This window comes from Penicillium diatomitis (assembly GCF_028827545.1).
Source record: "Penicillium diatomitis strain IBT 30728 chromosome Unknown utg000001l_segment0_segment0, whole genome shotgun sequence".
Lineage (NCBI taxonomy): Eukaryota > Fungi > Ascomycota > Eurotiomycetes > Eurotiales > Aspergillaceae > Penicillium > Penicillium diatomitis.
The window spans coordinates 3,462,645-3,489,134 of record NW_026623173.1 but is presented as its reverse complement, the minus strand read 5'-3'; the positions used below and the strand labels follow the sequence as shown (position 1 = coordinate 3,489,134).

The 26,490-nt window shown below is 50.4% G+C and overlaps 7 protein-coding genes across 7 annotated transcripts; 3 read left to right on the top strand and 4 right to left on the bottom strand.

Annotated features, from left to right (window-relative positions):
* Positions 1-22: 22 nt before the first annotated feature.
* On the bottom strand, positions 23-2,271 carry N7539_000982 (translation termination factor GTPase eRF3; the record flags this gene model as incomplete). The annotated part of the gene is made up of 2 exons (XM_056930586.1): positions 23-82; positions 151-2,271. 2 exons carry the CDS (start codon positions 2,269-2,271, stop codon positions 23-25), a joined length of 2,181 nt encoding a protein of 726 aa, XP_056794879.1.
* A 544-nt stretch (positions 2,272-2,815) lies between these two features.
* On the top strand, positions 2,816-4,998 carry N7539_000981 (RanGTP-binding protein; the record flags this gene model as incomplete). The annotated part of the gene is made up of 5 exons (XM_056930585.1): positions 2,816-2,836; positions 2,910-2,941; positions 2,998-3,055; positions 3,117-3,217; positions 3,276-4,998. The coding sequence occupies 5 exons, from the start codon at positions 2,816-2,818 to the stop codon at positions 4,996-4,998; spliced, it is 1,935 nt and encodes a 644-aa protein (XP_056794878.1).
* A 555-nt stretch (positions 4,999-5,553) lies between these two features.
* Positions 5,554-6,830, bottom strand: N7539_000980 (BSD domain-containing protein; the record flags this gene model as incomplete). The annotated part of the gene is made up of 2 exons (XM_056930584.1): positions 5,554-5,837; positions 5,912-6,830. The coding sequence occupies 2 exons, from the start codon at positions 6,828-6,830 to the stop codon at positions 5,554-5,556; spliced, it is 1,203 nt and encodes a 400-aa protein (XP_056794877.1).
* A 293-nt stretch (positions 6,831-7,123) lies between these two features.
* Positions 7,124-8,992, bottom strand: N7539_000979 (uncharacterized protein; the record flags this gene model as incomplete). Its single annotated transcript, XM_056930583.1, has 1 exon — positions 7,124-8,992. One exon carries the CDS (start codon positions 8,990-8,992, stop codon positions 7,124-7,126), a length of 1,869 nt encoding a protein of 622 aa, XP_056794876.1.
* A 588-nt stretch (positions 8,993-9,580) lies between these two features.
* Positions 9,581-12,636, bottom strand: N7539_000978 (uncharacterized protein; the record flags this gene model as incomplete). Its single annotated transcript, XM_056930582.1, has 4 exons — positions 9,581-11,394; positions 11,440-11,797; positions 11,859-12,062; positions 12,118-12,636. 4 exons carry the CDS (start codon positions 12,634-12,636, stop codon positions 9,581-9,583), a joined length of 2,895 nt encoding a protein of 964 aa, XP_056794875.1.
* Positions 12,637-22,486: 9,850 nt separating this feature from the next.
* On the top strand, positions 22,487-23,400 carry N7539_000977 (class I SAM-dependent methyltransferase; the record flags this gene model as incomplete). The annotated part of the gene is made up of 2 exons (XM_056930581.1): positions 22,487-22,592; positions 22,691-23,400. 2 exons carry the CDS (start codon positions 22,487-22,489, stop codon positions 23,398-23,400), a joined length of 816 nt encoding a protein of 271 aa, XP_056794874.1.
* A 639-nt stretch (positions 23,401-24,039) lies between these two features.
* On the top strand, positions 24,040-26,317 carry N7539_000976 (uncharacterized protein; the record flags this gene model as incomplete). Its single annotated transcript, XM_056930580.1, has 2 exons — positions 24,040-24,352; positions 24,405-26,317. The coding sequence occupies 2 exons, from the start codon at positions 24,040-24,042 to the stop codon at positions 26,315-26,317; spliced, it is 2,226 nt and encodes a 741-aa protein (XP_056794873.1).
* Between the last annotated feature and the right edge of the window lie 173 nt (positions 26,318-26,490).

The window sequence follows — 26,490 nt, the reverse complement described above, 5'->3', positions numbered from 1 at the left end:
GTGCTTGATGGGCATCTAGCTTTTACGCCTCGTTCTCAGGCAAGATCAGCTTGGTGATCATACCAATAGCAATGGTTTGACCCTAAGAGAGGAAGGTTAGTCTCGGTCTCGTACTGTTATCGAAAGCAATTGCCATCTCTTCGCACATACCTGGTCACGGAGAGTGAATCGTCCGAGTTGTGCATAATCCTCGAATCTCTCGACACACACAGCACCTGCCGTGGAGGTCACCTCCAGGCGAGCGATAATGGTCTGGCCCTTGTTGGCGAAGGGCGGGGGCCGCTTGCTCTTGCGACCTGTGCCAGGCTCGAGCTTGTGAAGGAGAGCAGCGAATGTGACTTCCTCAATGGCAGAGTGCACGTGAAGGACACAATTGAATCCAGCAGTGAGAATGTTCTTGAGGTCCAGAATGCGAATCTTAGCTTCGAAAGCCGAGACGCAGTGGACGGGACGCTTGGGGGAGCAGAGCACGAATCCAGGGAAGAAGTCCTCCTCCTCGACACCACGCAGACGCATGCGGACCTGGTCACCACAAGAAGCAGTCGTGATCTCGTCTTCGGTCTCGCCGTAAAGAGCGGAGATCTGGACTTCGGTACGGTTGGGCATCATGAGGTAATTGCCGTTCTTCTTGATGACACCAGATTCGACACGGCCTTCGGCCATGGTACCCATATCCCGGTACTTGGCACTGATGGGCATCATGAAGGGAGCGTTGATCTTACGCTCGGGAAGCTTGAAGTCGGTGAGATACTCAAGCAATGATGGACCATTGTACCAGGGTGCAACACCCTCGGGCAATCTGTCCTTGATGTTCAAGGTTGTCTGGGCGGAAATAGGCATGCAGAAGATATCCTCCTTCTTGTACCCAAGAGCTTCGAGGAACTTCATAACCTTGACAGTACACTCGTCGAAACGTGCCTTGCTCCATTCGACAGTGGGATCGTCCATCTTGTTGACCACAATGACCAACTTCTGGACACCCGTGTTACGGGCAAGAAGCGCGTGCTCACGAGTCTGTCCACCCTTCTCGAATCCAGTCTCGTACTCACCCTTACGAGCAGAGATCACGAGACAACCCAAGTCAGCCTGCGACGCACCACCGATCATGTGGGGCACATAAGACTTGTGGCCGGGGGCGTCAAGAATGGAGAAGTGACGCTCGATAGGTCCCTCGGGGTGAGGAACTGTGACTTTGAAGAAAGCACGGCCGACTTCGACAGTCTTACCCTTGGCACGCTCTTCGTTGGTCAAATCCAGGGCCCATGAAAGATACCACGTCTCTCGGCCGGCCTCCTTGGCTTCTTTCTTGTACTTCTCCATGGTACGGTCGTCGACCATACCAGTGCAATAGAGCAAAGAACCACCCAGTGTAGACTTTCCGGCATCGACGTGGCCAATGAAAACGACATTAATATGCTCACGACGCTCGCCGTAAATCTCCTTGAGTGTCGCCTCGTCGACATCAGCCAGCTGGGCCTTAGCGACAGCATCAGCAGCACGAGCAGCCTTGGCTGTCTCGCCACGGCTAGGGCTTGAACGGCCAGACGAGGGAGTAGGCGAAGAACGGCCGCTGGCACCACTAGCGCCGCTGGCGGCGGCCTTGGCGTCAGCCTTCTTTTCGGTCTTGTCGATGGCCTTCGCTGCGGTCAGCTTGGCACCAGCCTCGGCAGCGACGGTGCCCTTGGTATCGCCCTTGCTCGTGGCGCTAGGCGCTGAAGCGGTAGCAGCAGAAGTGGAAGCCGCTGGTTGAGCCGGAGTAGGGGTGCCAATGGAGAGAACCTTGGTCTTTGGGGCCGCGCTGGAAGAAGTTGCGCCAATGGACAGCACCTTGGCCTTGGGGGCAGAAGCTTGGGCGGACTGAGCGGACTGAGTGGACTGAGGAGCGGCGGCGGGGGCATTCTGGCGGGCTTTCTGTTGTTGCTGGGGCTGCTGGAAACCGCCGGGTTGCTGGTTGTAGTATTGGTTGTAACCACCGGGTTGCTGATTGTATGCACCGTACTGGCCATAGCTCTGCTGCTGGGGATATCCATATGCTTGCTGTCCGTACTGGTTATACTGATAGCCACCACCACCACCATACTGAGGATACTGCTGGCCAGGGACGAAGGCAGAAGCACCGGGGGTGAACGAGGCAGCGCCGGGCTGGAAAGTGGCAGCACCGGGAGTGAAGTTAGGCGCCTGAGCTTGAGGGCGGCCGTGAGCGTTCAAGTTCACGCCCTCGGTCTGCCGAGAGAGCTCATCCTCCCAGGAATCCGGAGTCTGGTTCGACATCGTGATTTTGATTTCCGGGACACACTGAAGGACACGGGACAAGGGACACGAGAGTCGAGATTCGTGTATATGATCGGGCAGTGTGGGCAATGAGGGGTCCTCAGTTTTTGACCTGCCCAAATTTGCACGGCTGAGTCAGCGCCCCGCGATCAACCCGCCTTCCAGAACAGGCCTCGAAGTTTACCGCAAGTCCCAATACTTAAAGACCATCACGTGTTATTCCACGTGGAGGTTGGATGACGCGTTGGCTCAAAATTATCGCCTTTTCTGAGGTTTAACTCGCTAGTAATCATCTACTTCGAGTCTACCTGCACATGTGAAGGATGCCGCTTATCAGCGATCGGTCTCTAGCGATTCGACGGAAGTACATTAGTACGATACTAGGCTCGTGGTGCATTGTACATGGAAGTCGTGTTTCTTTCATCATCGGGCACCACTTACCGCTTATCGATAAGCCCCTCATGCTTTGTTTCTTTGCGGGCGATACGGGCTTCATTCATACAGTGATGGTTGACTAGTCCACGTAGTTGTTGTGATCACCATAATGGAGGTCTTCTTGGCGCGTGTAGGTACACCATCCTCGTCAAAGCTTTCCGATATATGTGGGAATATGCTAATATATCAAACTTGAATTGCAGTTGACGCAACAGGCGATGAACTATGCAATTCGGTAGGTCGGAGCGCTTTGAAAGATGCGCCAGCATTGTAGCTGACATGCTGTGGTAGTTCGGGAATTGCGATTACGGCAACATATGCCATGCGCCAATCCTCACGTCTACTCAAAGTGAGTGATAGATATCCCGGCTTCAATCGTGAGTGGAAGTCCTGACACTGACGTGCTACAGAATGTAGATGGCAAAGACCGCGAGGAGCTGCTGGCACTGCAGCAGCGTCTAGATAGTAAGATTCAGGTCATATCGCCGTCTATTGATATGATCGAGTTGATGTGAGTCAAAGCTGGAGCCATATGTGAGGTTCATCAAGTCACTGACCAAATAATCTAGAGCGGCACGGGGAAACACATCTCTCGAATCTGCGGTGACTCTTACAAAGTCATTGAGGTGGGACATACAAGCTTTAGGGCAGCGCCTCGCGAAGGCTGCAGCGTCAGAAGAAGCTATCCGAAATGGAACCAGGTCAGCCAAGTACCGGCCAAGTAATGACGCGGAGATCAAGTACATCATCCAAGACATCAAAAATCTCCTCACGCGGATTGAGGATGCCGTCCCACTGATGAATTTGGCCATCACAACGTCAGGGGCCAAATTATCAACCAATCTGCCCTCAACAGTGTCGCCGTCTCGACTTCTGCAAGCCAGCACCTTTCTTACCGCGGGCGACACGCAATATTCCATGTTGACTTCGGAGGAACCGCAAGCGGTGCAAATTGGCCCAACTTTCACTCTTTCGGTTTACATGCTGTTCGCCGGACATCTTCGGCCGGACGATGAGGAGTCTGCCCGGGATGCTACCTGGAAAGAAGTTATGCATAAGGCACGACTGAAAGTACGGCGTGTTCCCATGAATCTCTACTACTCAGAGGGCTCGTCGTATCGATCACAATCCCAATCACGATTAGGAATCGACGAGTATGCCTACCAAGTGGTGATCATTGAAGACCTGGATGATGGCCGAGTCCACACTTTCGATGCAAATGAGCCTCAGCCTCATAGTTACGATGGGGTTACCACTGCGGGGATCAGAGAGATTCTTCCAATTCATCAAATTTCCAAAATATTCTACGCCGACACGGGCAGAATTCTCAATATCAGCACAGAAGGTGAAACTAACAATCCAGTCCTTCTGCTAAAAAGAGACTTGAATGCACTACCTCCTCGTCGCATGATGGAGCACGATGAAGCAGCAGACGTGGAGGCGCATGACGATGAAAGTGATGATCCACTTGACGAAGAGCAAGCACAGCTTAATGCTCAATTACTTGGCGATGATTTTTCAGATGGATCAAGGCTAAGCTTTTTGCACGAGGAATCCATTGCTCAGGAATGGAGGCTACCTCCAGGCTTGGACCCTGAATGGATTGCATTTGAAGTCTACAATGAAGACGAAAATTCAGACGATGAATCTGACGGCGAGAATTCTGGCGAAAGTTCTGGAGAGACTCCAGCCGAGCTGAACGGTATGGCCCGTCTGTCCTTGAATCAAGACGAGCTTTCACCATCCTCTTCAACTCCCCCGCCCGGGGATCAATATATCTCCCGTCTTCCAACCGGCCAGCCAAGCACCACCACTACTACGACGGTGGCGAACCCGTTATTTGAACACATTCGAACCTCCCTCTCCCTCCTCGAGACACTTTTACGTCTTACATCCTTGCAACAGTTCCAGCAACAATCACACCTTTCAATTAGCGACGAGCTTCTGAACTTCTTCCTCGAAGAGTCATCCTCAACCGGCGCAGGAGGGGACGAGCAACACCGCCAGCGTCTACGATCAGACGCCCGCCGCCGCGTAGGCTGGGATCCCTATGATGAGAGTCCAGTCAAGCACCGAGGGGAGGAATATCAGTACGGCTGGGGGCCAGGAAGCCCAACTCCATACTCTCGTGATGATGAGGTTTATTCGTCCGGGGGAGGATCTCGAAGTTTCCAGATCCGTTCTCGGGAGAATACACCGGAGACCCCTCAGCGAAGGAGTTCGCCGAGCGTTCGTCGAAGTAATCTCAGGGGCATGACACCTGCGTATGCAGACAGTCATTCGGGAAAATAGAGGGACACCAAACGACGCTTTGGATAAGTGAAACAAGCCATGGAGATTAAAAAGAGCATTCCTGTATCATAAGCTGGTCTTTCCTGTGCATCGTGGAAGAAAATCATCAGATCGACCGACTAAATCCCTGGTCAAACCTACGAACGGAGATCCTTATTGATTGTTGGTACTTTAGCAATCGTTATGACAACCACTCGATCACTACCAGGTGGAGGACATTCAGCCGGGAAGCAAATTGAGTACTTTGTCTCGACGGTACGCAGAAGGTACGTCAATATGCAAAGCATTAGAAATAGATAATAATCAATAGATGGCTAGATCGCTCAAGTGAAAAGCCCTGCGAGGAGAGCAACGAAGACTTAACAGACTCCTGAAAACGCCACTCATAAAAGCAGTCACGGCCGCGGCATAACTCCAGAGAAAACTAGCGGCGAGAGTACCAATATTGATGCACAGACATAAGGTCAACTTAGCGGTCTCGTAGGTACAGGCAGACCAATCCTGTCAAAGGCTGATCAAGTCACTGGGAAAGAGTGGATTCCTGCACTGCTCGGCTCATTCCCAGTCCTCGTCGCTGTCGTCCGCCTTGGCATCGGCCGTTGGGCTCTTCTCCTTTGGGCTACCTGGAGTTCGGCTCACTGTCCCGCTCACAAGATCGTAGCTAGACTCACTGCCGGCCTGGGACTGCTGGTCGTTGGATCGACGGGGCTCGGCAGCCTGAACTTCAATAACGGGCGTCTTTTGTTTCTCGGACTTGACGTGAGGAGTGGACGGAGATTCAGACTCGTCTTCAGAGTCATCACCCCAGCCTACTTCTTCCTCCTCTTGGACGTTGGCGCCTGTGGGGATGAGACAGCGTGAGCAATCAGATTATATCGAGGGCGGAGAGGAGTGTGTAGGGATCATCACATACCCTTCAGCAGTTCTTTACGCTTCTGCTCTTCCGTCTCTACAACGAGACGGAGGAAGTAGTATCTTGTCCAGAATTCCGCGTACTCCACCGACTCTGGCACGAGTTTCCCCATGGTCGATCGCAATTCGGGATATTTTTCCAGGTCCTTCGCAATTTCTTCAGTCTTATCGTCGACGTTGAATGCCGCCTTGAAGTCGGGAAATTTGTCGCTGACAGGATCCTTGGTGAAGCTGTCCAAGTTGGAGTGAATGACATGGAGCTGGGCCTCAAATCGAGTTGCATGGATCACTCGCTTGCCATCAGCATCCTTGCTTTCAAAGAGAAGCTTGCCGGAGTCATCGGTCGCAGGCGGCACGATACTGACAGCCTCGCGGAGCTTTTGACTAATGTTCATGCCAAAACGCAGAATGGCTTCGTCGGCAGCCTCTTCGGCCTTTTCGATCTCTTTGAGTCGTCGCGCAGCTTCGGCTTTGAGCCGTGAGATGAAGCCGTCGCCACTGGCGCCGGCTTCTTGGGGCGGTTTCTTTGACGATTCTGACGTCGCAGCCGTAGGTGTGGTCGACCCATCCACTGGCACAGGGGCGTCGCTGCCTCCTGCGAGTCCAACCGTGCTGAGCGACAGCCCCTTTGTCCGATCGACAATGGTGTTTCTTAGATCCGAGAAGCCTTTCACAGCTTCCTCGCTCGCGGCGTTGTATTCTTTCTGAGCGCCCTCGTAGTAGCTCTCGCTTTGTTTGCGCACATTATCCCAAAGTCCTCCGATGCGCGACCCCCAGGGACTCGCGGAAAAGGCCCGGAAGGTTTCCTGTAGCTCGGTGTTCAGGTTGCTGCTTGGTTGTTCGTTCTTAGCTTGTGTCGAGTCCTCAATTTTTCCCGAGGTCAGGATCTCCTCCTGAATATGATCGTATGCGAAATCCATTGTGAGGGTGGCTAAGGGGGAATACCGAACGGTAGTAGATCAAAAAACAATATTCGAAGGTTGTCTCCGCATCTGTCGATCCTCCGACCGCCCCGCTCGTCCCGTGCTGTGCTCGAAGCGGAATGCAGCCCAAGAGTTACTACTGGATGGGGAAGTCGGCTCCAGATGTCAAAAGCTTGAATAAATCCGTCACTGCTGCCGGAAAGCTTAAACCTATCTACACAAACAATATTTAGGTGTTTACAGTTGGAGGCGTGCGTTTGGTCGTAGTTTCAATTGGGTATCTAAGATTGTCACGCTTCAGAAAGACTGTATGGCTCGCCCACACTGTCTTGACTCCCGGGCCAAAAATTTGGCATGGGAACACTTTCCATCACACTAGATGTCAAGAGCTGGCTGCGTGAGAGTAAGGCATTAGGGCGCCCTCCCTCAACTGGCTGTGAGGATTGCACTTGTATCACCGATCCAGGAAGGCGTGGCCGCTGGAAGAGGTCCTGGCTGCGGGATTCTGCATTCTTTTCAAGACTTCGTGCAGGCGAAGATTCAGGGACAATTTCTACCTGTTCCATTCCTTGAGTTTGAGATGATAAGGGAATTGGCTGGACAGGCGAACATATCGCGTCCTTAGGGAATAGCTCGGTCATCTTTTGCGTATTCAGCATTGGTATTGGCTCGTGGGGAAATTGTGTGGCTGGCTGCTGTCTCCGATAGAACATTGACGCGTCTGACATGAAGGCTTCGGAAGCAGGAGCAGTCTCCGACTCTATTGTCGGATTTCCACTTGGCAAGGGAAGGTCTTCCGAGTCGTCATCATGTGGTGTATCTGATAGAGTGTCGATAAGAGGTGAATTTGCATGATCTGTCAACTGACGCTTGGAGGGCGAGTCGGGGTCATCGCCAAAATCTTCGTTGTCCGTGTCTGCATCTGTCTCATAGACGACTGTCCTTTCGCGCTGATCCCGGGGTACTTGCGAGCTATTGTGCGACGAATGTTCCACCGCCGGGGATTTTGGCGATAGCTTAACCGACAAGGCCCTGCATGGGACGACTTGAGACGAAAGTGCGAGGGGAGGGATGATACCGCTCTGACTTTTTGAGGGCGTTGTATCATGACTTTGATCGGCTTCCAAATGCTCATGAAAAGGTACTTCTTCATCGCTGAATTCTTTCTTTGTGATTTTCTGCGTGTCCGTATTTTTTGGGTGCGATCTTCTTTGCGGTGATCGGGTTGCGCTGCGGAACTGTGACGATGTGATGATCGCCAAACCTGGGCTTTCTGGTGACTGGCTAGAAGGAATCTCCAGCCTCTTGAATTTCCGCGGTGTGATGGGTGTATCTAATGCTGAGGTATTTGGGGACTTCGAAGGTCTTGCGGAGCCTTGCTTTCCGCTAACTTCTGGGGAGACCTTGCTTGCAGAGAGATCTGTGGCTGCACGTATCCTCCAGGGACCCTTCGAAGGGGGAGGACTGATTTTCGGTTCCGAGTCTTGCGTCACTTTTTCATCTCGCGACACATTTCCCCCTCGGGGTGTTAGGGATGACGGAGCCTTTATATATGCCATATCTACTCCTGCATCGTCGTCGTCGATAGTAATATAACGTCGCACAAAGTCCATCTGCGTCAGAGTCTTGTCGCGCTTTGATGGCGGCTTGTCATTGAATTTTCTCTTTCCCTTGCCTTTGCTCTGAGCCGGGGTGAGACTGCTGCGCAGTGAAGCCCTTTGGGTCGGGCCGCTTTTCGCTCGTCGTTTCGGATGCTCGACTCTCGTGCCGAGTCTAGAGATCCCCTTCAAAATCGGACCTGGCGATTTGTATTCACTCTCTCCGTCAGATCCATGTCCGATGTGGACAGGCTTGTCATCCTGACGGATGCGGCTCGCGCCTGACCCAGCGTGTTCGATGTAGTCAAGCTCGTCATTGGTAGAGATCGGTGTTTGAGTGACAAAGTCAATTTGGGTGAGAGTAGATTGTGCTGTGCTCGAGACCGGCAAAGAAACTCGTTTGCTTCGTCGTTCTGACAGCGACGAAGGTGGAGACGGTTTCCTCTTATGCGTGGTACTCTTCGTTGCCCTGCTGGAAGACTGTGTGATAGGCCGCCGTGGAGTTCGAAACTGTTCATGAGCTGAAATTGGTTTGATGGACGATTTGGCCGATTCGTTCATTTCAGCAGTTTGACCTCACATTGAATTGCTCAAGGAGTGTCGAGATCGAGAACCAACAACAAGGATTTTTGCAAGTCTTGACTGGATATGACATGACGTTTGACCTGCCTCGGGCTTCATGCCTGAGGCAAAACGCGTCGACGCGTGATCGCGATACGTGGCCACGTGATCGGCGATTACCCAACACGGACATAATGGGTCTGCCGTTCAACCGTACTAGTAAAATGAACCCATTCTGTTGCTATTTGTATGAAATATGAACAAGGAAGGGTATATCTCTGGCCCATATCTTCTCCGTATTTCAATAACCGCTCATTTGGACCTGATCAGTTTCAGTCTACAAATTGTTGCGAAGGTGCGTTTTGTACTGTACATCAAAGCCAATCTGATCCCATCATCTAACAACAAATGTACATTATGTTATTGCGCAGATATGAGTTTTTGTTTTGTCAGGCATGGGATTTTTTTGCCTCAAGTCCGACACGTGTCATTCAGCATTATTCGTTCAACACAGATAATCAAATGAGATGTGCCACAGGGTTCAACTGTATCCTAACACATTGTCCACATATTTCCCGTACGTCGCAACTACAAGAGCCATTCGGGAATCGCGTCTTCGTCTTCAGGATCTTCCGACATTAGCGAGCCTTTCTCAATCTCGCTGTCACTATCCACGACGGCTGCTGGCTGACATCCGATAGTCGGAGAGGCTGAAGGTGAGATTGTGGCCAAGCTGACTGGTCTTGGGTCGCCTTGTGTGGACGACTCCATTGCCATTGGAGCAATCGCAGAAGAGCTCTTGACATCCCTGTCGTGCTTGTTCGTATTGTCTGGGTTCGACGTGTTACCTCCGTTTTTTGAGGGCACAACGATCAGTTCGTAACGAGGTGGCTTGTTTTTTTTGGCTTTCTTGCCTGTTTGAGTTTTCGTGCCTCTCTCCTGTGTGGGTGGCATCTGGTTTATGCGGGGAACTTGCGGGTCTGTGACGCTGCTATCAGACACATTGACACGAGTTGTGAGATTTTCGTGGTCGGGCGACTGACCAGAGACCCCGTCTGCGGCGCCATCGTCGTCGCCAGCAAATCTATCGATGCTGGGACCGGTGTCCTCTGCGAGAAAGCCTTCACCTTCCTCTGGAAGAAACCCTCCACTCTCTTCTGAAAGAAATCCTCCACTCTCTTCTGGAAGAAATCCTCCACTCTCTTCTGGAAGGAATCCTCCTCCTTCGTGGGACGTGTATTCTGTCTCAGAACCGGGAGAGGAATCTCTCCCGGTCCCCGAGTCCATTGTCTCGTCTTCACTTGCGTAGACCTTGACCCTGTCAGCAATCCTGAGTTTGGTTAAGAACAGACGCCACAACCGCAGCGACTCTTCACTTCTCGCCTCCATCGCAGCTTGGCGTCGGTCATCAGCAATTGCACTAATTGTCTCTTGTAGAGCTTCGAGGTTCTCTTTGACAACGACAATGCCACTGACTACGGCCGTACCCCTGCGACCTCGAAATTCAAATCCGGTCACTGCATCGGCGTAGTCGATGCCAAGAAGATTGGCAGCACGCGCTGCGTCAGGGTGTCTAACGTGCACTGCACCCGGCGGGACCATACTCGGGACATACACATCCAGATTGCCATAGGCGTTCTTGGGAAGCTGTCCTTGTACTACAGGCGGCGGCTGGTATACCTCCGTCTGGTACTCGGCGTAAAGAGGTGTCTGTTCATTTTCCTGATCTTCCTCATCACTGGCAAATCCGCTCTTGGCCTTGTTCGCTGTCACGTGTTTCAGTGGCTGTTCGCCTACTTTGACGTCCCTTCCAAGTCGGTACCACCTGTCGGCGCTGCGGACGACATGCACGTCAGACCGTCGGTAGACAGTTTCGAGGTTGTCATTCTTCGAGCCTGCCTTGCTCAGCCCAACATGTCCTACGACGTGTTTTGGAAAAATGACCTCGTTCCGTCGCAAGTGTCTCTCCAGAGCGTAGACAGGATGATCTTTGAAGTCCATCAAATTGCGCGGCATACCCTCGGCAGCAGACTTGGTAGTGAGCTCAGCGAACTCATTATCATCTCTGTCCTCCAGAAAAGGCTTTTCATAAGCAGCAAGTGCCATATTCAACCATTTTCCCCCATTCGGCGTGCTTTCCACCCGGGCTTTGCGCGTCTTTGCATTGAAAGCTTTAGCATAGCGCCGGGTTACATCTCTCGCCGAAGCATCGTCTTCGAATGCAACCACATATGACATGCTGTTGTAAATGTCGCTCGCTGGAGGCTCAAGTTTCGACGGCTTTGCCAGAGTCTTCGTAACGATAGGATCAATTGGCAGCCATTTTCCGATGGCCTCATTGTATGCCTCTACCCAAAAGACGGGATATGGCGACTCGGTAGGCTTTGCAGTGATTTCTAACTCTGTCAATTCAAGTCAAATATATGTCAAAGCGGACCTCGACTTACTCTCTCGGAAAGTGGTTGCGGCAGGGCGCGATTGAAAAGTCGGTCTGCCAATTCGCTGTTGCTGTGACGGGGTCTTGGGCGGACTCAATTGTCTTTGCGACTCATCTTTGGGTGATCCTTGATCGTCTGAGGAAAGAACTATGTAATTTTGGGACTTCCGGGCGGGTGCAGGATCCTGGGTAGTTCCTGAGAAGGGTAGCGTCTGCAGTGAGCACACAAGTCTAGCCTCCACAGCAGCTGCCCTTAAAAGCGCACAGAACAATTGCGCCCCAAAGTCGCGAGAGCCTTGCAAGATGTGGGCTCGCGCCAAAAATTCATCCTTCGAGAGAAATGTGTCGCCCTCAGACATAATCCGGTCCTATACGATTATCAGTGTTGGGGCCTTTGGTATATAGTGTGGCAAGGGTTGGGAGGCTGACCATATCTTCTTTCAGCTGGATTGGATCTTCTGCCCAGTATGCTCGCTTGAGACCCGTCTTAGTGACACGGAATCTGCGGGCAAAACGGTCACCAGCTTGATGGAGACCATCCATGAAAGTGGTTGATCGGGTGACTTTGTGTTTCGTTTCGTCAGGATGGAGAAGGTTGATGATGTTTCGTGGTAGCATCGTCTTTAAATGACTCTAATTATGTGTCAGTGGATGATCCTATCATTTCAAAGGCAGCACACTGGCTCACCTGCAGCGCGTTGTCATTACACCACTTATTTCGAATTTGTACATGCGCGAGGAGGCAAAGGAGATGAGCCTTGTGGGTATCGAGCCTCAGTTGCTTTTCAGCCTTCGATAGAGGCTTCCTTCGCATAGCTCTCTTCTTTGAGGTCTCGGGTTGTTCATCCAAAGTGATTTGTAACGTCTCATCACGATCTTCATTGACGTTTGTCTTTGCGTGCGCAGTTGGGGCGGGTTGTTCAACATCCACATCTTCCCATTCAATGTCGGATTCTTCAGATGAGGTCGAATCGTAGATGACCTGGAAGTGTGGATGTCTCAGCGGGCTTCCATAATCGAGAGCTGAGCTTGTTGCTGGTTCCGCTGATTTAGAAAATTCGATTGGAATAGCCTTCGTTGGTACACCGTTTGAGCCTCCAACTTTGCGTCTCTTGATTGGGCGATCCGAATGAAACTGCTCAGGGTCTCGGGCCTCTGCTTCCGCTAGCATCTCTTGATAGACTTCTGCAAGCTCATCCGATGGCATCTTGTCGTGTTGAGCTCTCCTCCTGCGCGCATGACGCGCCCCAGCCCGAGGTGTCATGCGTCACCAGGCTGAAGCCGCATCAGGAGGGCGAGATGAACAGGACAGTAACGGGGCAATAACCGCTACTTGACTTGGATAAGTGTAGGGCTGATAGTACTGAGCGTTCCAGTTTCAGTTGCATTTGCCAAAGAGCTGGCAGAGTAGTGTTGCGTTTGTTGTTTGATTGGTCTTTGAGGCAACTTAGCTGATCGTTTTTCCCACGATTAGGAAAACAAGGTGCGTCATTGCCGAGCCTCGTTTATCCACCTTCGTTATCGCAGGGTCTCGATAAGGCGAATCCACACGTCACGTGGCGACGAAGCAGTATATGTATGCGAACCGAAAAAGCTGCGTGGTGTGTGATCGTCTACACTGTCTCGTGGTTCCTCTCCATTAGTATGACAGGCAGGGTACAATATCTGCGCTCTTTAATACGACATTCCGTGAAGATCATGTCTTGAGCGCTAGGCGGACATCGCTCGGTGCCTGATGAAGATTTATGGGTGGATTTCTGGCCGCGATTATAAATTCATGCAACTTTCGCAGCCTGGGTTCAACGTTCTGTGGCCGATATACCTGGGTATTGGGCCCACCCATACAGTACTCCTGTCTCCGCAGTATCTGGTACCTAGGTACCTACCACGTATTGTGTACCAAGTCGGGGCACCTTAGTACTACCTGAGGGTAGGAATTATACCGATGACTGATCAATCTCTCAGCTTCTATCGTGCTTAAAGAAATATATACCTCGTGGCTTGGCTGTTCTGTATAAATACTGTATACAGGCTAGACATGTTCAAGGCCTCCAATGGATGCGCCATTGAGAACCTACATGTAGTGGGTGATAAGGCTACGAACGACTGGCCTCTGCAACTTTGTGAGATTGGTTTCCCGCTGTGTGAATACTAAGGTCCGTCATTGGAAGCCCGTCAATGTATATCATACTTCCATCTCGGCACGTCACTATGATAGCTAGATCTCCAACCGTCCTAGGTTTTAATTGAATATCTCCCGATCCTATGATCTCGTCGAAGGTGCAGTGAAAATTCCAATGGCTCTGAGCTCCTTCAATTGCGAGTGTCAGAATTTCTTCCCCGAGTCTTGCAATCGAATCAGCAGCTCCATAACCTTCGGAGAATCCTCGATACCGGTTTACCTAGGCACAGAAGAATGGCATTTGCAAATGCGGCTTTGACAACTCCGGCCTGGTGTGTCGCGGACTTTTGCTTGATCCCAGTAGGTGATTCCAAGGCGAAGATATGTGACGATGAGGGCATCAAATTGAAATGAAGATTCAGTGGCTCAACTATTTCTGGTGCAGGTTGGCGCGGCCACGTCGTCTTTCTCGCAGCAGATCACTGATATCCAGCAACTGCTTCAACAGTCGGGGTTGACATACAACACCCATGCTACTGGTACTACCATCGGTATGTCTTGTGTTTTACCATCGTTGACCGTTTAGTCTGCTGTATGAAAAAGTGGACCGGTCCATTCAGTGATTCCCGTGGCTTTTGATCGCTCCGGCTTCCCAGACGAACGGTGTTGCCAACTCCTTACCTCCTCCCTATCACTCGTCTTCCATGTATCTCACGTAGTTCGAAGGCTAAGCACATGCTGCACAGAGGGTCCCTGGGACCAGGTTGCTCAAGTGATAGGCCTGGCTCATACGATTACACACCAACAAGGCATTGCGAGGGTTCAAACCGACATTCGAATCGAAACGAGGTCTGTCCTGCCAGACGAACAAAGTCAGACTGAAGCTAAACAGCCTAGTAGGACTGATAAACCCCAGCCGTTTCTGGGGAATGTGACATCGGTCCAGAGGGTGTGGGCATCGCCTACTTGATGTGATGTTCGAAGACATTCCGCCGATAGGTGTGCTCTTGCTGGAGCTAATCTACTACTTGACATCTGGGACGGTTACACGGGACGAGGTTGAGCCATGTTGTTGAGTTGATGAACGAGGTCTTTGGGCTGTGACTCGAAGTTGAGCACAATTTTTTTTCGATAATTGAGATCTGCTTCCTAGGTGCGTAGGTAATCACTATGGGACTAAGTTGCTATCGAAATCACACATTGAAAGATGACCGCCGTGATTCAGTGTCGGGCCGATGCTGTCGCTCACAGAAGCAGGAATAATTACCAAGGGACCTGAATAGTTGTAGAACCACGACCTGGCTAGAGGTCAGCACAATATGAGTCAGCTCCTCCTACATAAGTATATGCCTAGTGGGTCTGTTCTGGAACAGCCATAATTCCACGAATTAAATCCAACGGGGCTCTGGACACTTGGGAAGTAGTCAAAGTAAAAGCGAATGTCGCTCCTCGCTGGTCAACAGACAGTGGGAGCCCAATGTGGGTACGCACCTGTGGAGAATGAAAGTAATTGATATCCATAACGCTTGCGCGGCTGAGCAATCTATCCCGTTGGTACTGGCGTTGGAAAACGAATCACAATCTGAAGTTCTCTCAGTTTCAGCCAGTTTTGACAACTGATCGGCGGCAAATCATATGCAAAATAAGCCCAAGCAAACATAGTTGTCGTGGTTGAATTACGGTTTTCAATCTGCCAGCTCACAAAACGTCAAGGTCATTAAGGCTGCAGTACAGCCCACCCCTTGCGGCAATACAAACATACCTATCACCAGCTAGCGGTGTAAACCTGGGTGCACCTCAAAAATGAGCCTCGCGGAACATACAGGAGTATGTGCATGTCAGCCCTCTGACAGAGATCGGAAATAAGACCATCGTCGAATAACAGCTCAAAATAAAAGAGACAGGTGGGAAGGTTATTCCGCTGTGTTGGGTCCACCATGCGCCTATTTGGAATTCTTCTCACGATTCCCATTGTTTTCTCCAGCGGAAAAAAAAATGGTCTGTTCCAGATCGGTGGCAGAACCGATCCCTCGGGTGCCCCTCTCTTTATTACTGTAAAAGAATTTAGACGGTGGCACCAGCGTTACCGGTGCCTTGGGACCCGCGACTCTCCTCTCAGTCGGGTCGGCGCAAAATCTTTTTGGACTCATTTCACGGGGAAAGTGAAGCAAGTCAAGCAACCCTTTCCTCCCCTGCTCTCTTTCTCGATGCAGGTTCAAGTTTATTGAAACCGGGTCAGTGCCCCGGTTTGATCATCAGCATTTGTGCCGGTGCCCAGTCCGCACAGACACAAGACTGCCTGACCGGACCTGGCGGTGGCCTGATTGGTGACTGGTGTTGTGAAGATAGACACTCGTGCTACTCCAGTTCGAGGTGTCCATACCGCGGTAACGTAATGCATAGTGCATATTTTACTTCAAGCAGTCTAATGTGTAAACCAACAAGTTACACAGAAAGCCAACCACATCCGATGGGTCGAATTCAGGCCAGATAGTAAGGTGGGGGGTCAAGGCAAATTTAGTGGAGCACGAGGGTAGCAATTGCAAAGTCCCTCGGCGGACACGACGAGGCGCCAAAGTCAAATGGGCTACTTTGCAGTTTGCACGCTATTCTTGAAAAGTGTTGATCGCAGCTATGAAGAGACCCGCGATCACATCGAAGCAAAGATAGCCTATAGCCCTACACCACTATCGATCTAGTGCCCATCATGCCAAGACAACCAGATCCCCCGTTTTGTGCTTTGGACCGAGCACAGTTCAGCAACGGGCAATTGTTCTCGAATTTGTCAACATTTCCACTTTCAAACCTAGTACCTGGTAGTTAGTACCTAGGTGCCAGAGCTCCCGTCGTATCTCCAGTGAGTCCAGTCTCGCACCAAGAGACGGGATGTACCTCTGATACTTTCCGTCGTCACTATTGACCTAATCCGATTCACTGACAGATCTAGTACTTTAGTAGCCTTGAAAGATTGATAGTATGTGACGAGATGCTGAGCTTTGCATCTAGTGGCGATCAGTCAATGCGCGTTCGGGCTCGAGACACTGCATGGACGTTCTGATCTTAAGACACACCTAGACTATTGAGGTTTTACGCATGATTCAGTCGACATGGATGACTACCCTGCATTGATTCCAGAAAAAGCAATACTGGATAGTCCTTGTAACACTTTCTTCACGAGTGTTCGGTTGCACCTGCACGACAAGGGCCACAAACGTAGTCCCTCTCTTTTACCAACTCGAATCAAGAACGCGGCACCGTGAGTTGCATCAGTCGAAGCCTGGACAATAAAAGCGGAGAATCTAAACCCAATCGGAACACTGTACCAGTTGAGCAACATTGCTGCAGGTCGACGCGGCATCTGCACCCAGGCGCGAGGCATGGGTGGCCGTTGACTGTGATCATCTGACGTATCGATTTACGTATGTGCCACGGCTTGTAAATTACCACTTGATTAACAGCTATCTCTCGAGCTACATCTACTAGCGTGGGCTAGGTAGGTTTTGAAGGTACAGTATCTGGAATGGGGCCTTAATTAATGCAGGGAGCTTTCACTAGGTGTGTGGATCGGGAGAGCATTTGCTATCTATGACCAAGGCAGCTCCAGCCTCACACAGTTCCCAGTGAGCACGCAATGCTTGTGTAGGGTCGAGTTTGATTTGATCGTCGTTGTTGGAAGGAGCATTTCCGACGACGAACTCCACTACACAGTACACAGTATACATTGTACACTTACACAGTCACGACTCACTAGTGAGATCAGAAGTTCACTACTGTCTGGGGGTTCGGGATCGCGGTGGGGCTCTGGACCGTGCTTGACTAGCTTTTAGTCAGTGGACGGAATATATAACGTAATCCACGGCCGACCGAGCTATACGGCCGACCGAGCCACCCCATCGAAAATCGCGTCTTTCTACCTACATACCAACTTCAACAACCTACTATGCCACTAATTCGCACTGAATCTTCGCAGAGATCGGCTAGTCAGGAGGGCAAGGTCCTGTTGGCCCTTAAAGATATCAAAAATGGCCGTATTAAATCTATTCGCGCAGTAGCGAAGCTATACGACTTACCTCGTTCTACCCTATAACACCGCGTAGCCGGCCGAATTAGACGCGTTGATATACGCCTATCTGGCTATAAATTAATATAATACGAAGAGGATTCGCTTACTAAGTAGATACTATCTATAGATTCGCGTGGAGTAGCCCTCCGGTCCTCTACTATACGAGAAATAGCTAATATTCTTCTTATAGCGCGTAGAATAACCCCCCTATTAACGGTTAGCGTTAATTAGGTATTAATATTCGTTAAACAGCGCGATAAGCTTTAATCTTACTACTTAAAGCGATATAACTATTAGTATACTCTTAATAAGGATCTAAAGTCTATAAAAGAGTGGTTTTTAATAGTATAACGCGTTATTAAAGAGAATAGGATATAACCGGAGGATATCTATAACTTTAATAAGATAGGCTTTACGATAGGCCTTATATTATCACAGAAGGTTATTACGCGGGCAGAATACTACGGTCGGCGATCGATTCTACAGCCTAGTAATCGCGAATAAGTTACTACGATCGAAGTAATATACGCTAACGGCTACTCGCTACCGCCCTATATTATATTCAAAGGCTAGGTTTATATCGCTAGTTAGTTTAAATCAAATCTCCCTAGCGACTAGCGAATTAAAATATCGATTAAGGGCTAGACTACCGATAAGATCGGCCTTCGCTAGCTTTAAAAGCTCTTTATTCTATATACTACTTCGTATATACAAGAGCGATTTCGGCTATTAATCCTTAATAGGTATAGTAGCTATCTTATACCTTAATTCGATCGAATCTATACCGAAAATAATATTATACTACTTTATATACCTTTATATTCGTCTTACTTACTATAGCCGTTTAATATTAGATACTTTATAGTACTAAAGCGTACGTACGGTCGCTTTATAAGCGACTTAGTCCGAATAGGCTATAATTATATCGATAAGCTTGATTTTCTTATAGATTATCCTCGTGCGAGGATAGAAGCTTTTTAGCCGAAGATTATTTAAAGTAGCTTCGTAGCTACTAGTATCGTACTAGTTAGTACCGAAAGAGTACTTTCTAAGCTTAATATATCGCTTTATACGCCTTCGCTACTATTAAGCCGACTAAGTAGTAGATCTAGCTAGTTTACCCTAAAAACGCCTAAGATAGTAATATAGCTAGAGAAGTAAGCTTCTATACTTAAAGAGCTTCTTAAAAAGCGATCGTATTACCTATCTACGCCGTTAAAACTTATACTTAATTAGATTATTAAGGACGGCTATCTCTTATTATATAGCGGTATATTACTAGCGCAGGAGAACGCCGATCTACGCTAATCGAATAAAAAGAAACGGTAAAAGCGTACTTAATCGACTAGACAGATTACACACGAAGGAGGCCTAACGATCAAAGAGGGCCTATAGCTAGTCCAGCAGCTAATTCAGCTAGTAGAAGCTAATAAGGTAGTATCGCATGAAGGGCCCGATTTGCCTAATCAGCTAATACAACCGGTCAGGAGGGCTCCGCCTACCTACAGTGGATATGGCTAAGTTAGCCATAGGATTACTTTATGTAAAAATCGTATTATTTAGCAAATTCAATAGGCGTTAGTGGAGATATTCGATTTCAAAGTAGTGTAATGGGGGTGGGTGGCTCGGTCGGCCGTGTGGCTCGGTCGGCCGTGGATTACGTTAGCGAAATTTCTGTTCTAGTGCTTAGCGTCGTCGCGTGTAACCCCTTTTTTCCACCCAGGACCCCCGTTAATTGCTCATTCAGAGTGGTCTGGTAAGATCAGGATTGTTGAAGGAGATCAGATGCCCCTGCTGGTTGTTTCTGATTGTTTGGCACATGGAAATGCTGGTAGTTACCGTTTTTGACTAAACTTTCCAAGTTACCACTACTACCAATGACCACCGGCAAGGCCATGAGGCTAACTCAAGAAGCGCGTACCACCATTGCCTGATGCCAGGGCCTGTCAACGCACGGTCAAAACGAACATGTCAGAGTCAAGCTACCGATTCGGTCCCGAACCAGCTGCCGGATCAGCGCGGGGGGTACCAAATCTCCGGAACCAAAGGAGGTGTAAGGACTTAGCTCTCACTGAGTTTCTGGGTTGAGTGGGGACTGGACTGGCGACTCAATCGGACTAAAAGCCTGGTGGATGATTGCAGCGAACCCCGACGGACTGGATTCAGTACCCATTGGCCGATGGGTTCTGCAAACCTGGACTCCTGGTCTTCCTGCTCCTCGTTCATCGGGACCAGCAGTAGCTGCTATATAAGACAGATGTCGACCAGGAACTGTGGTTAAGTGTTCCAAGTAATACCGCCCTGCAGGTGGGTATAGAGCTAAATCACTTAGTGTATGCACCTTCAAGTCCTAGACGCCTTTTCAGGGGGGAAGGCCGCATCGTTCTGGATTTCTGAAGGTGGATGGTGAGGATTCGCTGCCAGTCTGGTACTGGTTTTTGAACTGGTTTGAACTTTGAAGCATCTTGGCAGAGTGGGAGCGGCATTGTTGATCAGCGGTCACTCTTGTTTGCGAAAGTCCAGACTCTAAATGCAAAGCCCGAACTCGTTCGAGCTGACGTGCATTAATTACGACCTTCAATCTAAGGCATGCCGAATGCGGGACGGTGCATGGGGGTGCCGGGGGACACCTGCCAGTCGGTGCCGGTTTGCCAGCGCCTTGGGTTCGATCGCCCCGCTGCTTAGGATGGGTGTTCTTCCCAGCCCAATGGATGAATGGACCCTTGACCCGCGGCCTTTCTTGGTTGTCCCATATACTGGCCTGGTGGATGGGAACAGGTGAACACTGGACACGAACAGCCGTGGTAGCTCACGCTGTGTCCCAACTCTCGGCCACGCCGAAAGTCTGGTCGCGTCGGACACACTGAGAGTGTCGAGATTGGATGAAACAGGATGACGAGGCGAGCCAGGCAACACAGGAACGGGCACGCAAACTCGGGGAGCTGATCTCATACACGACACGATCCAGCATACCCGGCAACTTTGACCTGCCTCTCGCTCGATAGTAGTCCCGAGGACTCTTCGTTGCCCCCAGCTCACACAACAGTATAGTCGGGCTTGGCGAGACACCGCTAGACTGGCATCACCAGTGCTGCAGGCATTGGAGACCGAGACTGACTTGTCCCTGAACTTAAGGAAGAGAAATCCGTTGCGAGGCACTCGTTCCCGATCAAAGCAGGAATAATTTCTAGAACCAAACGGCTGCAGAAAGGTTTCCAGGCACTTGGATATACTTTATAAACTCTGGCATGCATGCGCAATCCAGTTAGCCACGTCCAAGAGCAACCAGCAATCGAAGAGACGTTGCTACCTGCACCAAGCTCGAATTTGATCAGTCGCAAGGTGGCCAAGCCACGTGCAATAGCAATGTATCATCGTCCAGTCCGGTATCTCAAGGATTTCCTCCAAGAACTCCTCCGCCTGTCCAGAGATCCGTCGCATAGCGTTCCTGCGATGAGCAGTGCAGCAGTGGCTCCGGGAGAATTCGTCCCCACAAGATCTCATTAGGTCCCACGCCCGACCGTCCGTGACAAGTTGACGTCCACCGAACCACTCTTGGGCATACGCTGGGCTCAACCTTGTTCCCCTTCCACTCGTAAATGCGGCGGACACTCGTGTGGTTTTTTTTTTTTTCACCAATCCTCCCCCCTTCCCTACTGTTGATCCCAGTCTGTTCCCTACAACCCCACACCCTAAGAACAGCTCGTAAGCGATCTAGTCCAACTTACCCTCCCTATTATATTGGTCCGGTCTTCCTTTCCTCGACCGAATGGAACATTCTCCGGGAAAGGCAAACTTTAGATCACTCAACCCAACTCAACCCAAGCTGTCGGGCTAGAAGGTGGACGATTGTTGGAAAAGGAACACACACACCCACACACACACACACACACACACACACACACTCACACAACAAGCCTTGTGTTTGGTCTGGTTATTTCGGCCTCTTGTGCTCTATATGTGCTCTGTGCTCTGTGCTCACTGCTCATTGCTCACGCCCCTCATCACTTCATTTCATCCATTTCCAAACCCTCGGGATTGCCGTTTAAAACATACCCTACACCACGAGGCAACAACAGTCACTCTGAGATTGGTCGTCGGCAACTGAAACGTGAGTTCTATATCGCCTCCCTGTCAGGCAACTAAGACCCAGACCCAACAGCGGCAGTGCTCGCTGTGCTGCAGTTGCTCAATGACGACGAACTAGTTATCATGGGTCTCATTTTGCTGGACGGTATGACGGGTAGTGTTGCTCGATGCTACTGAGCCAGCCGTCTAGGGCTGGAAATGATTGCTAATTTTCATCCACCGCGCAAAGCCTCTCTCCGATCTATCACGTCGAAGGCCAATTCCTCATCACTAGGGACGCGAAGCACTCAGCTTAATTAGCATGGGCGCCAGATCATACGTAAGTCATTCCGAGTCTTCTTCCCCGATGCAATTAACACCAATCGTGGCTCAAGGCCTTCTCTTTGATCTGCACCTCACCGGCTCATGCTGCCTCCATTTGGACTCGATCTCGGTACTGACAAGCCCAACTCGTAGGGACCAAGACGTGAATGGTAAGAGTCGGAGTATACGCCCTCGGGTGACAGGTGCTGTCGAGGCCTGGAATCTTCTTGACAGCTAGGTTTTCTAACCAATCGAATGCCGAAACAGTGATACTCAATCACTCACGGCGAGTGTGACGGACTATCCGGTAGAGAATGGAAGACGATATCACAGCTACCATGAAGGAGGTATGGTGCCCATCATGGACTCAAGGCGCAAAGCGAGCGTGACCTTCCATCGACACATCTGAACTAACGGCGTCTAGCTTACCCATACCCCAACGATGAACAAGAACTTGATCGTCTCGACTTACAACACCACATGTTCAAACTGGTCATGGACGGGAGACTGTACCATGTTCCACTCGAAAGCCCGAAACAAATACTGGATATCGGCACCGGGTCAGGAATCTGGCCCATTGAAATGGGTATGTTATTGATCCTATCAGATCGAAAAAAAAAGGGAAAGCAATGTGTATATCGTATTCAAGAGGCTCATCACAGTGATTCCTTCGAATCGATCTAGCACAAATCTTTCCCGGCGCCGCCGTCACCGGTACAGATCTATCACCTGTGCAGCCCACCGAAGTACCAGAGAACGTGCACTTTCTCGTCGACGATGCCGCAGAGAAGGAATGGCTATGGGAGGCGGACTATTTCGACTTCATCCACATCGGCCACATGACCGGTGCAATGGAATCCTTCAAGGACCTCCTGCGGCAAGCCTACAAGTACCTGAAACCAGGCTCCTTCATCGAGTGTCACGAGTTGGACCCCAAGCCCAAATGCGACGACGGCACCATGCCACCCGAAAACCCGGACGGGTTCAGCGCATATGCATTCCACGACTGGTTTGATCTGAACATGCGAGCAAGTCAAGAGGTTGTACCCACGAGACAGTTTCGCATTGCGCCCCGGATCGAGCGATGGATGAAAGAAGTGGGGTTCGTAGACGTCAGACAACAAGTTTTCAAAATCCCCGTCAATACTTGGCCGGCCGACAAGAGGCTAAAGCACATCGGGCAGTGGAGTGAAACGAATTGGCTAGAGGCCTTGGCCGGCTGGTCCTATAAGCCTTTCATGGCCCTTGGTTGGTCCAAGAGTGAGATTGAAGTCTTTCTCGTCGATGTCAGGAAAAGTATCCAAGATCGAAACGTGCACGCCTATATGGACTTCTTTGTGGTGACCGGCCGGAAACCTTGGACAACGATGGGGACGAGGACCGAGCGGCCCTAAGCTCGTCGCTGACTCTGCAAGATTTGTACCAGCACGAGATGGACTGTGTTGTCAAGGTGAAAGATTTTTGTGTGTGTGATTCATAGCGAGATACCAAACGGCTGGAGCAATCTATGCCCTCAATTTGCATTAGTGAGGCGATTGGTGAGGTTCATTCACAAGTTGTTGAAGTCTAAATGTATTTTCATAATATCCTTTCTCATTAGCATGGTGGTCAAAATTCAGCAACCATTGCAGGGTAGGGCTTAAGAGCATATGTTACCTGCTCCAATGTGAGCCAGGCCCGCATGAGTGAGATTTGAGATAAGACGAGCTTAGGTTCAAGTATCGTGGACATGTCATTGAGAGAATACTTTATGTAAAGCCATTCGAGAAAGCAAGAGAAAGAATCAGAGTTATTCCATATTACCAAGGCCTTCAAAAATTGCGACTCGCGATCAAGACAGCCCAGTGTACGCTCTTTCAGGCCACATAGTTGTAAGCGGTGGACAACTGGCGGGTGATGGACCGACAGCTTTTGTTTATCACGTGACGCCAAGACATTCACGCAGGCTGCCGAAAGCTGCGCTAGCCGTCTCGAAGGTGCCAGTGTCGTATCCTGTCGAGTGCAATTGGCTTGCATATGCCTCAGTGACATTCATGTCTTTTGGTAGACATGCTTGCCGGCAGGCATTGAAGCCGAGCGCTCTCCCGCTTCATGATCACCTTTGGATCAGCGACGATCTTCTTGCAATTACCTTCCGCCGCTTTGCAAACAGCCAGCGTCGCCATGGCAGCTGCGTCCCCGGACCTTTGGAGGCGCGACGACGTTTGGCTAAGAGGCGAAATACAGCTCTAGCAGGCTTCGGAGCTGGACCTGCAGAAGACATTGCCTGTCTGTTCGGTCGAAATGGCCGAGAACATATGAAATGGACTGATCACCAGTGGCAGAGACCGCAGACAGGAGTTCAAGGTGTGTCGTGATCAAGATACCTGCTTGGATCTTTTGTACTAAGAGCTTCTAGGCTCTAGAGAAAACTCGGCGTCCATGGCGCACATCCCGTTGTTACTCGGCGACCAAGACCCCGGTCTAATTGACGTTTTTGCTCCCTCCGACTTTCGAGCTCCTTCCCCGAAGGCGCACACTGTTTCTCCTTCCGACCAATTGAAATTGTTTCTAGAAGACAGTGACTGGGGAATCGAGGATGTAAGAGACTTTGTCCACCATTTGCGGATCGATTTACAACGATACCCAAAGTTCAGTCGGCAAATATTCGACAGTCTGCTATTACGATCATCGTTGGACATGGATCAAATCACTCAAATCCTGGATGATCCGTTTTTGAATGCCCGTGGATCGGGTAACTACTATGCGGCAGTGGAAATGATCTGTCGTACAAAGATGAAGCGATCAAGTCGGACTGCTGTACTTCGCTCGGTTTGCCGCGCGCTTGAATTAGGACTCCTGCCCGCTGGCGAACTGCGCCTCATCATCAAGGCATTGCCCCATGTCATTGCTGAGAGAGGACAAGCCTTGAGAATCGTCGACCCGGTCGCCGTCAACAAACACTACCTGGCAATGTGGAAAGCCATCGGCCGCTGCAATGTTCTCGGCTATCGCGACATGGACAGCGAGCTTGTGGGCGTTTGGCTCACGGAGCTTCTCAACTTGCGCAGCTTTCGATTTGCTGAGCAAGTCATCGTGGCTACTCACAGTGTGCATACTCAGAATCCTTGGGCAGTCGACCTGGTGATCGCGCAATTGGCCCATGCCCGCATCACCAAGATCGCGCCATCGTTCGAAACCCTGTTTTGTCAACTCCACCCTGACTATGGCGTCCAATGTATCATCGACGTCACAGAGACATTGGCGATATCCGTGTTGAATGACAAGAGGGTAGAGCTTCTTGAGATGTGGCAAACTTGCCTTGAGAAATTGACCAATGTCTCTGCTCTTACGCCCTCCCAAGCCTGGCTGGATCTGCCAGCGGCCTACGGCGATGTGGATGTCGCCATGGAAGCTGCACCAACAATCTCTCATACACAAAAGCAAATAATAAGTCGAATCTGGGCGTTGCGCACACTCAGTCGGTCTTTGAAACCAGTGGGCACATGTGGCTCTCGATCAACCGATAAACCGATTTACTTTCTATTGGGGCTCTACGAGACAGCCACGAAGCATGCAGGCGGGTCGTTGTTGTCAAACTTGATGCGCGGAATACAAAATCTCAACCTACCCCACAGCAATATTTTGTTGTTGGCAGTGAAAATGAAGGTGAAGAAGAGAGTCGGGAAGACCACCCGCAAAACTCTAGAGCAACTAGAAACGTCTCAAACTGCTCTAGAGGACGTCTGGACGAACGCTCCAGTCTACCATGGCGTCCGAAACCTTTTCTTTGCTGATTTCGATCGAATGTTCCGCCGGCTGGACCTGACCAGTCCGGAAATGGTCGAACAATGTCTCCAATTGGCCAGATTCGGCAGTTCTCAAAGTATTTGGTCTATCTTGACCATCCTGCGAAGTCATACACCCTTCAAACTGTGCCTTCACAAAGCCTGGACACCCGTTCCACATCCCAGCGAGAAAGCGTTGGCACGGTACCACGAGGGCCTGCGAAATAGCCAGACACCCGACCCTCACGCCGCGGTCGACTTCGTTCACCGCCTGGCTGTCGCGATCTCTTGTAGCCGCAACCTCACTCCGTTGCGCGCCTTTCATCTAGTGCACATGCTGTACGGCTATCTACGCCGATACGGCGGCCCTGTGTACCCATCGCTTGCGCAGGCCATGTATCACGCTGGCGTCGTACGTTATCGTCGAGAAGGGCGTCGTGTACCGGCAACGCAATACGAATACATCCTTTGGATCGTTGATAAGTTCGAAGGACGCAAGGCTTCTGAGACACTGAGAAGCCCTGCACGAATCGGACAGGCTTGAGCAAGCCGAAGTCAATGGACGCATATCAGTCATTGCATGTTAACTCCTGCTATCGCGGAAGTCAATTTGTGCTGCCGATTCTGTACATTAAGATACCCAGCATGTTATTAGACTTTAAATCACAACGTTATGAAAAAAAAATATTCACCAGCTTCTCTGCGCTTTCGATTGTG